This window comes from Canis lupus, chromosome X (assembly GCF_011100685.1).
Source record: "Canis lupus familiaris isolate Mischka breed German Shepherd chromosome X, alternate assembly UU_Cfam_GSD_1.0, whole genome shotgun sequence".
In the NCBI taxonomy this organism is placed as follows: Eukaryota; Metazoa; Chordata; class Mammalia; order Carnivora; family Canidae; genus Canis; species Canis lupus.
The window spans coordinates 40,276,299-40,292,291 of record NC_049260.1 but is presented as its reverse complement, the minus strand read 5'-3'; the positions used below and the strand labels follow the sequence as shown (position 1 = coordinate 40,292,291).

At 40.9% G+C, this 15,993-nt stretch overlaps 1 protein-coding gene across 1 annotated transcript; it reads left to right on the top strand.

Moving 5' to 3' along the window:
• Nucleotides 1-12,378: 12,378 nt before the first annotated feature.
• Nucleotides 12,379-13,030, top strand: LOC102156583 (FXYD domain-containing ion transport regulator 5-like). The gene has a single exon (XM_038586499.1). The coding sequence runs from the start codon at nucleotides 12,542-12,544 to the stop codon at nucleotides 12,932-12,934; it is 393 nt and encodes a 130-aa protein (XP_038442427.1). The 5' UTR covers nucleotides 12,379-12,541; the 3' UTR covers nucleotides 12,935-13,030.
• The last annotated feature ends 2,963 nt before the right edge of the window (nucleotides 13,031-15,993 follow it).

Genomic DNA, 15,993 nt, shown 5'->3' with positions numbered 1-15,993 from the left:
ACTTTTTCACAATTTATCATTCCTTTGCTCAAATGGTATATAAGGCCCTGGATCTAATCACCACTTTGGACTTTTCACTTCATTTCCATATAGCCTCCTCCACCCTCCTCAACACCTCAACAGCCTCCTCCACCCACCCCCACTACACACACATAAAATTTAAAGTATCAATTAACTGTGAATGTTTTTTTTCTCCTGTTAATCTGTCTTTTATCATTTTAATTCACAGGCCTCCTTCAGAACCTAAAAGGGTAGAGTAAACTCTTTCTCCTCCCCTATGCTGGTGGTCACAGTTATGAAGAAAAAAATGAGATAGAGGATTGAGAGAGGTCACTTAAGTAAGGTAGTTAGGGAAGGCTTGTCTGAGGAGACATCTTAGTTGAGACCTGTAAGGTTAAAAGGCACAGGCCATACCAAGACCTCAGAAAATGCATTCCAGGCAGAGGGAATAGCAAGTGAAATATCTCTGGGTTAGATGTCAGCCTGGAGTATCTAACAGGCAGAAAGAGAAGGTCAGAGTGGTTGCAGTTGACTGCACTAGGGCAAGAGTTGAATGAGATGAGGTCAGAAATGTTGGCAAGGGCCAGATCATGCTGGATCTTGTAGGTCAGTGGTTCCCAAACTTGAGTGAGCATCAAAATCACCTGGAGGACTTAAACTTAGTACAGGTTCTTGGACCTCACCCCTAGAGTTTTTGATTCTGGGTATCTGGGGTGGGTCCCAGGATTTGCATTTTGGAAGGACCTGAGTTCTTACCCTACTTCACTACACCTTGAGTGACACCATTGAGGTCACCAAGTCTCAATTTCCTACTTGAGTATTAAACATCAGAAATGAAAACTTCATGAGGTGTTAAATGATCTCATCTATGTGCTAGAACAGGGAAAATTTAAAGTCTTATGATTGTTAACACAGATTACATTTCTGGGTTGCAAACAAAGGAAGTCCCAAATGTAGCTGTGGAACATGCTAAATGAAAGAAGGACACAGAAGAAGGAGGAGATGCGGAGAGTTGCAGGCATGATTTTTTAAAGATTAAATTTAGGGTTAAAAATATTTGTTAAATAGAGAGCCCAATTTGGGCCAGAGGTTAGGTTTTTAGACTGAACTTGAATGTTTTAATCTTGAATGCACTTATTCATAGAGCTGTGTGACTTTGATCTTTGAAGAAATAAAACACTCTGTTAAAGGCTCAAAAGACTTTTGTCAGAGGAGACCAGTAAGCAACTCTTAAACCTTTTTGAAGTAGAAATGATTTTAACTGCCCAATATTTTACCCATCAGGGGAGAGGGTTTGGTGAGGCTCACCCTAGGGGCTGTCTTGGACAGTACCTTTAATGCTGATAACAGCTGGGAATTTAACCTAAAGGTTTTCGAACATAATGTGTGTGTATGGGAAGAGTCAATATTTATTTAATTTTAGATAACACAATTGAGAAAGACTGGAGGTAAAACAAGGTGTGTGTGTGTGTGTGTGTGTGTGTGTGTGTGTATGTGTGTGTGTGTGTCTTCACATGTGTACTGGATATTCCTGTTTCTAGTTTGTTGCGGTAAAAAAAAAATCTACTTGATCTATATGGAGAAGTTGAAGATGAGGATAGAAATTAAAGTACTCTTATTTTCTTAAATGACTTGACACTAGTCCTTACACATTTTCAAGGGCAGAAAGACCAACAACCTTATAGTTTTGTATGTAAGCAATCCTTCCATGCCTCTGTTTGGTAAGAGTCAGGTGGTAGAACCCTTGTGTTTTATGTTTGAGCTATTTGAAATGAGAAGCGGATAGCAGGAGACTTTTTCTCAAAATTTCTAAGGAAAAGGCAGACTCCTATCTTATAGGAATAGTGTCTATGTCATGCTTTGTGGGTGTGGGTTAGATCAGAGTTTTAAGTTATATCTAAAGTGATCTGCTAAATCCTCCTTCACTCATGTTCTCAAGAGAAGGGATAGGATTGGAGAAGACTTTGCTTGGGTATCCTTTACTGGAATTCAAATCCTGGGAGGCTGTCACACTTTCAACTCTGATCAATTAACAGGGACTAATGATATTGACACCTAGAGTTGATGAGGTACAAACCCAGAAGGGAAAAAACAAGAGGTGATATCTGAAGTGGTGGGCTGGTGCCAAAGTGTAGATGTTGGCCTGGAGCCCTCTCCTTTACCCCAAATGTAGCAGGCCCTATGATGATGGTGCAGGAAAGTTTGGGTAAGACTCAGGTTACTTAGACTAGAAAGTGGCTCCATTGTAGTATCCTCTTGATGGAACTTTTTAATGCATAGAATAAATACCTACCTGATATCATGTCCTTTTGACATTTCTCTAATGTGTCCAACAGCTACAGAATGGGTTTTTCCCCTAGGAGAGATTATACTGGTGGACTCATTCTTCTCATGCCTTCTCTCATTTCCCTTCCTGCTCTCAGAACTCCATTCAATCTGCCTTCATGGAGATGGTCATTCCTGGATGGAAAATTTGCGATTCAGGTACTGCTGGCAAACCAGGGAGGTGGTAGACAAGGAACTTGGTCTATGGAATCAAACAGAGTTGGATCAAAAGTTTAGCTCTGTGCTTACAAGGTTGGTAACATCAGGCACCCTTGTATCAGTCAGGGTTAGGACAATAAAACAGAAATTCCTCTTGGTATTTTAATGAGTGATAACACAGAGACTTAGGTGCTTATATGACTTGGAAAGGCTGGAGGAACAAAGGTCAGGGAAAGCCACTGCTAGCTTCAGAGACTTGGAAGCCTGCTTCAGGTGTCTAGGAAGGGAATCACAGGAGACCATCATCGATAGTCATGGCTGTAGTAGCATCACAGATGGTGATTAGTGGAGAAACCCATGGAGGCCAGTGGGGAAAAAACCATGTCTTTTGACACATACACGTGTACCTGCTGGTGCTTCTGCTTCACCTTCCAAATTTTGTGCATCTCCATTTCATTAGGGGAACCTAAAATGAATCTAGAATCCTGCTGGCAAGGAACTCTGGGAAAGGTGGTTCCCAGACTTCTAATCCCTGAAAACCAAGATAGGCATGGAAGAAGATGCAAAGAAATGGTGAGTGCCAGCATATTCCATGTCTGGCAGAGTAAGGCATTATATCCTCGAGCCTATGTCATCATCAGTAAAATAGAGATCCTAATATCCGTAACTATAGCTATCACCAAAAAAATGTATGCAGAATGATCAATACAGAGTCCTACAACCATTTGTCCCTTTTTTGGAAAATCATCATATGATTATAGAAAACCAAAACGCTTTTTGAAAGGAAAATGTACAAAAGAACTTTTGTGCTACTTATTCTTTTTTTAATATAAGAATAATGAAAGCATTCAGAACATGCCACTCCAAAATATGTCACTCTGTATGAGGATTATTTGAGCTGAAGGCAACCAAGAAGAAGCAGACACAAGAAAAACTCTCTGCCTCCTCTTTCTTTCCCAGGAAGTGCAGGAAGATTCTTAATCACTCGAGACCACTCTAGACTTTCATCAGCCCAGAGATGGCACCAGAGGCATTACTAATTCTGATTTTCCGTTCATTTCCCCACATATTTGCCTTCCCACAATTTGCCATCTCCCAAAACTCAAAGTCCTTCTCCTTCGTCACTTCTCTAAAATATATTCTTCTTTTGTTAAGATGCTGTGTAAGTCCAAGTTATTTTTTTAAAAAATGTTTTATTTATTTATTCATAAGAGACACACACAGAGAGGCAGAGACACAGGCAGAGGGAGAAGCAGACTCCCTGAGGAGAGCCAGATGTGGGACTCAAACTCAGGACTCTGGAACCACACCCTGAGCTGAAGGCAGATGCTTAACCGCTGAGCCACCCAGGCATCCCTGTAAGTTCAAGTTCTAACCACCTCTTTGAGTTAATACTTAATAATACTCGTCACTGAATATTCCTGTGTATATGTACAATGCACATGTTAATAAATTGTTTTCTCTTGTTAATCTGCCTTCTGTGAGTCCAATTTGCAGAGCCCCAGTCAAAGAACCTAAGAGGGCAGAGGGAAAAAAGGTAAGTTTCTCCTCTTCTATGACAATAAATGCTGATTATAAAAATGCTGACCATACCAAAAGACAAAATGCTCTGGACAGTGAAGGAGATTATTGTATTCATGCCACTGCAAGAGGAAGATGGTCATTAATTAGAGACCTCAAAAAAGAGAGAGAGAACACTTGGGGTTTTATAGAGGCAAGTAAACAAGGGTGTCATGGGGCAGGTGGACAAGGAATCTTATGGGAATCATCAGAAGGCATGAGAAAAGGTGGAAGTGGGTCTTATCTCTGAATACCAAGGACAAGGTGGTCCTTTGCATTTGCTCTTTCCTGGAAAAGGAGGGGCAACTTCTTAACCATTGCTGTTTCCTGGAAGCCCAGGACTCAGATAAAATTTAACATAGTCAGCAACTCCCTGTGTTGAAGACAAATAACATGAGCCACTTAACAACTCAAAGGTGATCATAAACCCGAGTGTAGAAAGAAGGATCTAAGAAATCGTCTTTCTGGGACTCTTGTTGTCATTGGTCCTATAAAACCAGTTAAACCAAAAAACAAACAAACAAAACAAAACAAAACAAAACAAAACAAAAAACAGTTAAACCATCAGTTGAGATTTGCTGTCAAAGGTAAGTTGTTTTAGGATTCTGGAGATCAGGCATTTCAAAAGAGGGTTGTCTGAAGTGAAAAAGAAATGCTGATACAAAAATTACAACCCCCTCACAAAAAAAAAAAAAACAAAAAAAAACAAACCCAAACAACCCAAACTAGATCCCCCCAAATGGATGGGGGAAATCTTTAGCTCAGGAATCAAGAGAATTGTAGATGTTTGACATATTTCTTTCCTTGAATGTAATTATTAACTGTAAAGATGTCAGAGAAATTTGGGGGAACAAATGGATTGCAGTTGCTTTGAACTACTGTGCATGCACCCTCTTTAAAGGTCAGAATTCTGTGAGTGCCAGTCAGGCAGCACAGTCCACTGACCTTGAAGCTCTTAAGTCAGTTTGTTCATACTCTTAGTCATGTTGTCCAGTCTTGGTTACCACTCCTATCAGGGCGTGCATGACCTGAACATTTCACTGGACTTCTTTAGTGGTCCAGACAGTGGTTCTGGTCTGTTGCAATAGTGAGTGTCTCAAGGGTTATATCAAGTCTTTGCGATGCAACTTGAAAGGTTTCTTTAGGTCCCAGGGAAAAGGCCAGCTGCAAGGAAGCCCAAGGTCTCTGGGCAGTCAGGTTTTAGTTTGTGGTGACTCTGAGTCAGGCAGGAGGGAAAAAGATTGGATATGTTAGTTTGGAGTTTATAGTTATTGCCAGATACTGAAGAAAACTGGAAGCATTGACAATTTAGCAAGAATGGATAATTTGGGCAAAGTAACAGGATCCAGTCCAATTTGCTGGTAGGAACCAACACTGTTTTTTCCAGAGGGAGAAGTCAACTAAATCTCTGTCAGACAAGATAGCATTTGTATATCTATCAATTACCTGCAATTTACAAAGAGATGGGAAATAGTTCATTGATGGGAACAGGATCACAGTCTGGCAGGCTAGAAGAGTGTGCTAGAAACAATGAAGAGATCTCAACTGAAATGAAACTTGTCTCTGCCATTGAGAACTATTCCCTTATCAATTCTTTTTTTAAATAAAGATTTTATTATTTATTCATGAGAGACACAGAGAGAGAGGCAGAGACATAAGCAGAAGGAGAAGCAGGCTCCCTGCGGGGAGCCTGATTCAGGACTCGATCCCAGGACCCTGGGATCACTACCTGAGCTGAAGGCAGATGCTCAACCACTGAGCCACCCTGGTGCCTCTTCCCTTACTAATTCTATGAAGATTTGTTATATGGTTGAGACCATAATGAATTTTCAGTTCAGTATTTTGATTTATCTTTTATGTGCTTTTCCCTCCTCAATGAAAAGGAATTCTTTAGAAGGGGAAAATGTTATATATGTATAGAATGACACATCACTCTGAAAACAGAATCTATTTTCAATGCCAAAAAAAATTAGCAAACAAGGTTTAAACATCAACAGGATATAAATTGGGAAATTTAGAGAGGAAGGAAATGATACCACAAAATGCCAAATATTTATGTACTGGACTCTCACAAGTGACTTTTCACATATTTATTTTTGCATCTCTCCAGCAGGAACTAGGCATGACCACTGAGAAGCTCTTTATTGAAGGACAGGAATGAGTGTGTTTTGATCCTAATTAGAAACAGAGTTGTGTCTGCCTCAGTGAGAGGAGAAGCTAAAGTAACACAGCAGTCATTGTTCCTGCTAATTTGATGTTATGATTCAATGTGGTGTTGGAAAACTGTTCCCATAGGGCCAAACCCAACTTTGGGGGAGAAAAAAAATCCCACATTTTCTACCCTCTTAGGTTCAGTGCTTGGAGGCCTGCAAATTAATATGACGAAAGGCAGATTATCATTGATTGACATAGGTATTCAGTAGTTCACAGAAAAATGTGACTCAGAGAGAAATTAGAATTTGGAACTTCTATATCATCTCAGTGGGGTATGGGGAGAAGCAGAGGTCCTTAAGAGAAGAGATGGGAGATATGGTAGTGTTGTGGCAATGGCTATTTGGGTGTGGTGTCACCTCCTCCTGTCCAAGAGAAGAGAAGATTAGAGTTGCTCCTGGGAAGGGGATTTATGACAATGGAGCTCTTTGGGAGATTGGTTTTGTCATATCCTTTTATCCTCGGAACTTAAATGCCTTCAACTCAAAATAATTCTTATGCCAAAGTGGCATATTTTGGTGTGATACCACGATCCCTTTCATGGCCCGCTTTTATAAACAATGCTTTATTGGAATACATCCATGCCCATTTATTTATACATTGTCCATGGCTGCTTTTGCCATAAGAGTAACAGAGATCTTATGGTCCACAAAGCTGCAAGCATTTACTATCTGGCTCTTCTCAGAAGAAGTTACTGATCTTTGATTTAATTATATGTAGTATATAAGTAGATATACTCCACATTTTGTCCCTGAAGATAAAAAAATCTCATACAGATAAAAACATTGTATAGAGAAATGTATTGTGTGGCCTGGCTACTGTCAATAAACTTCAGTTTAATACATAATTTTTTTTTGAGCTTCTACTATGTGCCAGGCCCCATGCTCGGAATATACCCCTTACCTCTGCGCTCCAGGAGCTTTTCTAGCAGGGAGAACCAGAGACAGGAATGCTTGCAATCTGAGGTAGCTAGTGGAAATGTTAGAACAGAGAAGAGCTGAACAAGAGAAGAGAGACATGGGCAGGGAACAAGATTCTGTGAGGATCACCAGGGAGGGATGGTGAAGGAGGAGTGATTTAAATGATGCATGGAAAAAACTGATAGTACATGGACAGGTAAGGATGGGAGACCAGAACATTCCACACAGGGAGAATACCATTCATTCCCTCATTCATTTAACAGATCTTTATGGCGCACCAGATGAAATTTCTGTCTTCACAGAACTTACACGTCAGAGAGGGAGAAGTGTTTTGAAGCAAAAAATAAAAATGCTCTGACAGGGGGATCCCTGGGTGGCTCAGCGGTTTAGCACCTGCCTTCAGCCCAGGGCCTGATCCTGGAGACCCAGGATCGAGTCCCACGTCAGGCTCCCTGCATGGAGCCTGCTTCTCCCTCTGCCTGTGTCTCTGCCTCTCTCTCTCTCTCTCTCTCTCTCTCTCTGTGTGTGTGTCTCATTAATAAATAAATAAAAATCCTTTAAAAAATGCTCTGATAGGAAAAAAAAATGCTCTGATAGGAAAATGGCAGGTGTTTTAGGGAATGATTACCTTGTCTTCTATGACCACAGAGAAGGATACAGGGGGGTGGGGTGTATCAGGAAACCATCTTGTCTGGAAAAATAAACAGGATCAGATCATGAAGGGCCTTTAACACCAAACTGAGAACTGTGTTTTGCGTTGCCTTTTGCTTTTCCATTTTGTTCCTGTTTCTGCCTTGGCATAAGGGCTTGAAGATGATCTGTGTGCTTTATGTTAATAGACTGATGTGCCTTGGAAGATAAGCTCTGGCTAAATCACAAGGAAGAACAGGGTGGTGGTGGGGTTGAGGGGTGCAGAGAAGGAAGCCACTTCAGAGGCCAGAGTGAAGAAGTATCTGCAACAGAAAGGAAGTGGGAAGAAAAACGATTGCAGAGCTAGAATGACAGTACTTAGCAATTGACAGATCATAGAGATCGTTCTGAGGATTTTTAAACTGGGGAGAGAAGTTATTGCTACTCAAAAGACTGGAAGCACGGGAAGGGAAAGTTGAGGTGTGGGTTATGATAGATTACTTCCTTCTGCCAAAGGACAGTCCGGAACTTCACGGTGCCAAGATGTGAGCCACATCTGGATAAGTCCACTAAACATATTATTTTAAAAACACGATTCAAACTAGCTATTTCCGGGTCTGGTTTTGAGACTTCTCAGCCTGGAAACATAATTTCAAGCACCGTCATATCTTTAATAGTTTTGAAACCTACATTTTCCCATTCTAATTTATTTTTTATTTTTTAAATTTGATTTTATTTAAATATAATTAACTAACACACAGTGTACGATTAGTTTCAGAAGTCGAGTTCAGGGATTCATCAATTGCATATCACACCCAGGGCTCATTCCATCACGGGGCCTCCTTAATGTCCATCACCCAGTGACCCCGTGTCCCCCACCCTCTTCCCTCCATTCTAATTTAAAACAAAAATATCAGCTATATAACACTCTTTAAAAATGGGACATATTAGCAAATAAAAATGTAGCACTGAATCCTTAAGACATGGAAATTAATATTAGATTGACAGTTTTGTTTTTCATACTGATAGTTTGGCTTTCTCTAGACTAGAGGAAACTCTGTGACTTTTATAATGACATTTTCTATGAGTTAACCCTGCCCTTGTCCTTTGAATGACTGAGAAAGAACAGGCCATGGAAGCCCTGGGAGTGAATAGTCAATCCCTGACGCTGGAAGACAGAGTTGCATAACATGAGGCATCCGAAAGACAAGAACTGCCCCGATCCCCAGACTTTGTCACTCTCTAGCTGCTAGCCTCTCTACACCTAGTTTGACAGGTTAGTTAGTTAGTTAGCCTCTCAATGCCTCTGTCTCCTCATTTTAGGATGGATATAAAGACACTGCCATGATAATTAAATGATCAAAATGCAGGTAGAAAGCAGCTGGTATGTGGCCTGGCCTGTGGTCAATGTCAGCTATGATTATATTTCTATGGGAGGCAGTCATCCCTTGGTTCATGAGCAGGGCTGATGATGCAGGCTGGTAGTCTGTGCACCTCTGCTCGGTCCACCCAAAGGATTCCCTTTTTTTTTTCTCACCACATCAATGTATTGAAGCAGGATCTTGGTATGAACGCAGGAAATTCCTTTTATAGATGTTACTTTTTGTATTCTCATTTTCTCTTTTAAGGATACTACATTTAGCTCTTCTGTCTCTTTTGGGCAAATTGCTTAGGTATGGGAAAGACTTTGTTTTTCTTGAAAAGTTTGAGTTTTTACTTCCTACATTCTTCCTTAAGCTCAAGGTGAATTTGAGGCTGGATGGGATCTCTAATAGGCTGATGCTTTATAAAAGTCTGTGGTAAATTTATATGTCTTCCCTATGGAGATTTTAACAATTTGAATATGATCATCTCTTTCCACTCTTACTTTCTACCTTGGAAGTTTGGAGTTAGCCTTCTAAGAGTATTTATATCACCAGGTGATACAAAAGTCACGCTTTCCACATTCCATAAGAACATTGCTATGTTATTCAGAATTCTCCAGAGAAACTGAACCAATACAACAGATAGATAGATAAATAGATACATAGATACATAGATATAAGAGATTTATTATAGGAATTGGCTCATATGGTTTTGGAAGCTGAGAAATCCCATGATCTGCATCTGCCTCCTGAGAACCCGAAAAGCTGGTGGTATAATTCTGTCTGAATCCAAAGGTCTAAGAACAAGAAGCACCCATGCCCAAGGGCAGGAGAAGATAGATGTCTTAGCTTAAGCAGAGAGTGAATTTGCCCTTCCTCCCCTCTTTTGTTCTGTTTAGGCCCTCAGTGGATGGATGATGCCCTTGCATTGGTGATGCTAATTTTCTCTATTCAGTCTACTGACCCAAATGTTAATCTCTTCCAGAAACACTCACAGACAGACACACCCAGAAATCATGCTTTGCAAACTAATCCCCTAGCCCAGTCAAGTTGACTCATAAATTCAGCCATCACAACTGATCTTCCTTCTGAAGGACTTCCTGCTTTCAATTGTGTTTTTTGTTGGGGGTGGGAGATTCTTTAAACTAAGTAGCAGAGTCAGTATAGAAAATAAGGCCTTTGCTTGTTCCTTCATCAGCACGACCAGCACAAGGAAAGTGATAGTTAAATACATAAGAAAAGGTACCTGTTTTGTTAGGTTGGTTTTTTTTTTTAAAGATTTATTTATTAGAGAGAGAGAGAAAGAGAGAGAGAGAGAGATTGCAAGCAGGGGCAAGGCAGAGGGAGAAGCAGACTCTCCCTTGAGCAGGGAGCTGAACACAGAACTTGATCCTAGGCCCTGGGATCACCACCCCAACTGAAGGCAGACACTCAACCAACTGAGCCACCCAGGTGCTCTGTTAGGTTGTTTTTAAATGCACTGCCTTCTAGTTTCTTGGCTGCTTTTGGCCTGCTTTCCATGGAATTTGGGAATCTGCAAGCAAATATGCTGGGGCTATTTGCTATGGGAGGGTACTTGTACTTTTGGCCTTGTGATATAGCAGTGTGGGAAGGCAGATAAAAGTCTTGGGTCCTGAAACTCCTTTCGTTGGAAACTGGATAACTCTGGTCCATGCTAAAAAAAAAATCAGAAAAAAAGAGGATGCTGAGTGCTGGAATTATGCCTTCAATTAAAATATATCATCTTTCCACAATTGGAGAACTAATTGACATGGACAGTCATATAGGTGTCAGTTGACTGTCAAAGTAGTTACCCGTGTGTTTTCATCATCTTGTTTTCAGAGAACTGGCAAATTCTATCATTCTGGGGAGTTTTGGGCCTTTTTGAGTAAAAGATGAAAAAAGCTGTGTCTAGAGTGATATCTAGAAGGGTTTTCATGTCTCATGCCTACTTTATTTTTTTTAAAGATTTTATTTATTTATTCATGATAGTCACACAGAGAGAGAGAGAGGCAGAGACACAGGCAGAGGGAGAAGCAGGCTCCATGCACCGCAGTCTCCAGGATTGCTCCCCAGGCCAAAGGCAGGCGCCAAACCGCTGCACCACCCAGGGATCCCTCATTCCTACTTTAAATTTAAAGCACAGTATGTTTGAGGATGGTTATCTGTGAGGCATAAGTTCTAAACTTTGCTCCCTGCCCATCTCTTATTTCTGTACTATTTTGAGCATGTTCTTCACTAGGAGTTCTTGGTACAATTAGGGACAGAAAGTGATTCTGTTCATCTCACTTATATTAATTAAAGCATGTTCAGCTTTTATACAATTCTCATAACTGAGTTTTTAAAAAAGATTTTATTTATTTATTTTTAGAGAGAGAGCAAATGAGAGCAGGGGGAAGGCAGAGGGAGAGGGAGAGAGAGAGAACCTCAAGCAGACTCCATGTTCAATGCAGAACCCGATATGGGGCTTGATCTCAGGACTCTGAGATCATGACCTGAGTGGAAATCAAGAGTCAGACACTTGGGATCCCTGGGTGGCGAAGCGATTTGGCGCCTGCCTTTGGCCCAGGGTGCGATCCTGGAGACCCGGGATCGAATCCCACGTCGGGCTCCCGGTGCATGGAGCCTGCTTCTCCCTCTGCCTGTGTCTCTGCCTCTCTCTCTGTGTGTGTGTGTGACTATCATAAATAATAAATAAAAATTAAAAAAAAAGAGTCAGACACTTAACCAACTGAGCCACCCAGACACCCCTCATAACTGAATTTTAAGACCAACATTAGCTGGTCTATTATAGCAATTGTATGTATTAATTTTCTCTGCCAATTTGATTTCATTTGCATTTTTTCTCTCTTATGAGTATTCTTTGAGGATAACATCACTACTAAAAGTTCTTTTGTTCTCCAGGCACCTTTGTATGAATTAACTAAACCTATGTTTAACTCAACAAAACACATCTGCCCATTTGTTTAATTGTATGAAAATAGCTTTTCTTAGTGAGAAAGAATTCTTTTCTCATCTCTTTGATTTAACATCAAACTTTCTTGTTAATTTCTTTGTTATTATGTAAGGGTCTAATTAATGACTCACAAAAGGTTATTCATGGGAATGAAAAAAAAACTGACCTTGTCAAAGATGCCTTAATTGGAGGAAAATGTGATATCTTTCCCACATGCAGTCATGGTTTGGACATATTGGTTTATGTTCCCTGAGACCCAGTTTTCTTCTTTTGTTTTTAAATTTGAGTTCTATGGTCTGTGAATTGCCATCTCAATGCATGCATACTTGACACGTATGCATACACACTCACACAAGTGAGTGGACACCCCACCAGTCCCAGACACAGTCCACCGCGAACCCCAGTCCACACCTCGGATGGGCCTGCAGACTGGTGGAACAACATGGGAGCAGATGGAGGGGACCCAGACCCCACAACTCCCGGAAGCGTCTGAGCTTCTAGCAGCAGATCGGGCGATGGCAACGATGACAACGGGCAAGAGCAGCCTGAGAGCAACTCCTCCTGAACCCACCAAAGGCACCACGCTCTCCAAGAGACAGTCTCCAGGCAGAGACATCAGGCGGGACCCCCCACTCAGGCCAACTGGTTCCAGCGAAGACGACCCCTTCTCCTACGACGAGGACACTCTCCGGAAGCGGGGGCTACTGGTCACAGCTGTGCTGTTCATCACAGGCATTGTCATCCTCACGAGTGGCAAATGTAGGTGGTTACCCCAGTTATGTCGGAATTATAACAGGTGGAGGCCGTAGGAAGTAGGGGCCGGAAACACCATCGATGGGCACCCCAGGACTGAGTCCTCACCAGCTCACCGTGCCCAGCCTCCTCCCTCCCCTCTCCTACAGAATAGTCAGTAAAGCCCAGCCTGGGAGGGAAGACCCGGATGGAGTGGGGGGGGGTGGGGTGGGGGGGGGGCTGACGGCCCGAGACCCCTCTGCTCCTCACCCTGCCCACCCTGAGGGCTGCCTGGCTCCCTGGGCACTGTCCCCCAATTACCCATTCTGTTCAGACGAAAAGTAAAGCACTGTGGTCCTTGAGAAAAAAAAAAAAAACAGATTACTTGGTTAATGAAATTAAGTAGCTGGACTAGTAGGTTTTTTAAAGTTGAATCAGGGTGTCTGACACTTGGGGGAAAAAAGGCTGGTATGTGATCAGTTTGATGCTCAGAGCCAGGCATGAGGGAACTCGGTCCTTAATAGTGAGCCCAACTCTTCCTGCCATGTCATAGATGTCAGTAGGAGAAAGCTTTCACTCAAGGGCGCTGTGATTATGCCTCAAGCAACTGTGGAACAGTGGTACTGGGAACCAGAAATAAATATGCTCTTCTTGTAGTCATTTATTGCTTTCACAGAAACAGTATATCCAATGGTTAATTGAGTACATAAGTCCTTATTTGTAGAAGACATCATGAAGCAGTCTCTCAAAAGAAGCATTTTCAAAAATTGAAAAGTTCGACACTTGTGATAAAAGGGAACTATGCTAAAATCAACTGCACATATTTTTGTAGATATTTGACTTAAATATTGACATTTTGGAGCACTAAATATAAATGGAGAACAACAATTGGCAATGTTGCTGATTGAAGTTATGTTTATATATTTCTTTTTTCTTTTCTGTTTTTTTTAGAGAGAGAGAGCAAGCTGGGAGGGAAGGGCAGAGGAAAAGGAAGAGAGAATTTTAAGCAAGCTCCACACCCAGCACAAAGCCCAACGTGGGGGTCTATCCCATGACCCTAAGATCATGACCTGAGCCAAAATCAAGAGTTGGACACTTAAGTGACTGAGCCATCCAGGTTCCCCACAGATCATATTTATATTTCTATTATTAAATTTCAACTATATTTTTATTTTTATTTTTACTTTATTTTATTTTATTTTTTTAAAGATTTTATTTATTTATTCATAGACAGAGAGAGAGAGAGAGGCAAAGACACAGGCAGAGGGAGAAGCAGTCTCCATGCAGGGAGCCCGATGTGGGACTGGATCCCGGGTCTCCAGGATCACACCCCAGGCTGCAGGCGGCGCCAAACCGCTGCGCCACTGGGGCTGCTCTCAACTATATTTTTAAAGATGAAGTCTCTTTAGTTTATCTTACTAATACTGTTAATGATAACAAGCTAATATTTCATATTTGGGAGAAATTCATGCTCTTATACTTCTGTAACACAAAGCAATCTTCTGTTTTTGTATCAAATGAATGGCAGATTATTATGTGGCAAAAATATTATTACCTTTCACAGTTCATTCAACCAATCAATAATACTTTCTGAGCACCTACTATGACAAGGCTCAGGCCCAGGAGCATTAAAGAATACAGTCCAGAGTTTTTCCTGTTTCCTGCTCCTTGAATGTATCATGTTTTCTATCTTGATTCTTCATTTACTTCTGTCCACCAAATGCTCTCTTCTCATTCTCTAAATCCTACTCATTTCCATCAGACCTAGGTCAAGTGTCTTCTTGGAAAATCCTTTTCAAACTACTTCAGGGCTCAGTGATTTCTCCATTGTCTAAATTCTCATGCAGTTTGTTAATCGTGGGCAATGTTTCTTCTACCTTGGTATATTTTTGTTCTGATTCATTTGTCTTAATAGAAAGGAAAACCCTTGGGCAAGGTGAGCATTAGTTGAGGGAAAGAGACAATGTTTTATATTTGTGTTCCTCACAGTGACTTGCTTGAAGTGCATTGTCCCTGAGAAGTGATTTGGGAATTCAGAGAAGACAGTGATGCCTGGAATAAGGTCAAGGAAGGGTTCAAAGAGGTGAGATTTGATCTGTACTTAGAAGGGTAGGTAAGATTTAGGTAAGGGGAGAAGGTGGCGGTCATATTTCAAAGGAGAGTTGAGTGAAGGACAATTATGAGTGAAATTGAGGACTTAGCATCAAACAGAAATGTATACTCTCCAAACTGTTAAAGCCTGCCAAGGAGATGGATGAGTTATGGAGCATACTGGTGTTTTAGCTTCCTGAAGCACACAGCAGAGTATTTAAGCCCAGAAAGTGGGGGAGAACAAGTGATGCCAAATGCAGTGATTTCTCATTGGCTGTTTTTCTTATAAGACTTTACTGGTATATACTTTTTCTCTACCTCTCTTTTTCCAACATGATTTAAAGAATTTTTTAATGTGGGCTATTAGGTAAGAGATTCAGAGGTTTCCTCTTTCATCATGGGAAAAACTAGGAATGAACCTCTTATAAAGATTAAAAAGTCCTTTGACTGAAATATCCTAGAAGAGAGGTCAGGCTTTAGTTAGGGGCACACAAACATAGAAACAATCATTGACCAGTAAACAAGCTTTCTCATTCATTCCTACTGGGAAAATTAAAGTTCTCATATCAAAGAAGAGTGTGAAGTTTTACTTTCCTCTTGACTTGAACACTATGATGAAGAATGCCTATGGGCTGTTTGGAATAGGGAAGTTGACAATTAAGTAACAAGATTAGGAGAAGCTCTGGGATTTGAGAAACTGAAGAATTAATGAATCAGTAATTTTCCACTAACTAAATTAAGGAAATTGCTACATATATTTGGCAACACGAGTGGAGCTGTGAATTCCTTCATCCTGGAAAAGTTCTGAAAGTAAATAATTATGGGCTTCATCCATGTAGCATAAAATTGTATTCAGTTGGACACTACCCAGTGAAAATTTTATGATACTTGAGAGTGAGAGGTTAAATATTTAAGAGGATAAAAAGACATTGAATATTTTCAATGCTTGTCATTAGGGATGTGCAAATTAAAAACATGTATTATCTCATCCTTGAAGCAGAGCCCCTAAAGATTTTTCCAACTCAACATTTTTTAATACAGTTCA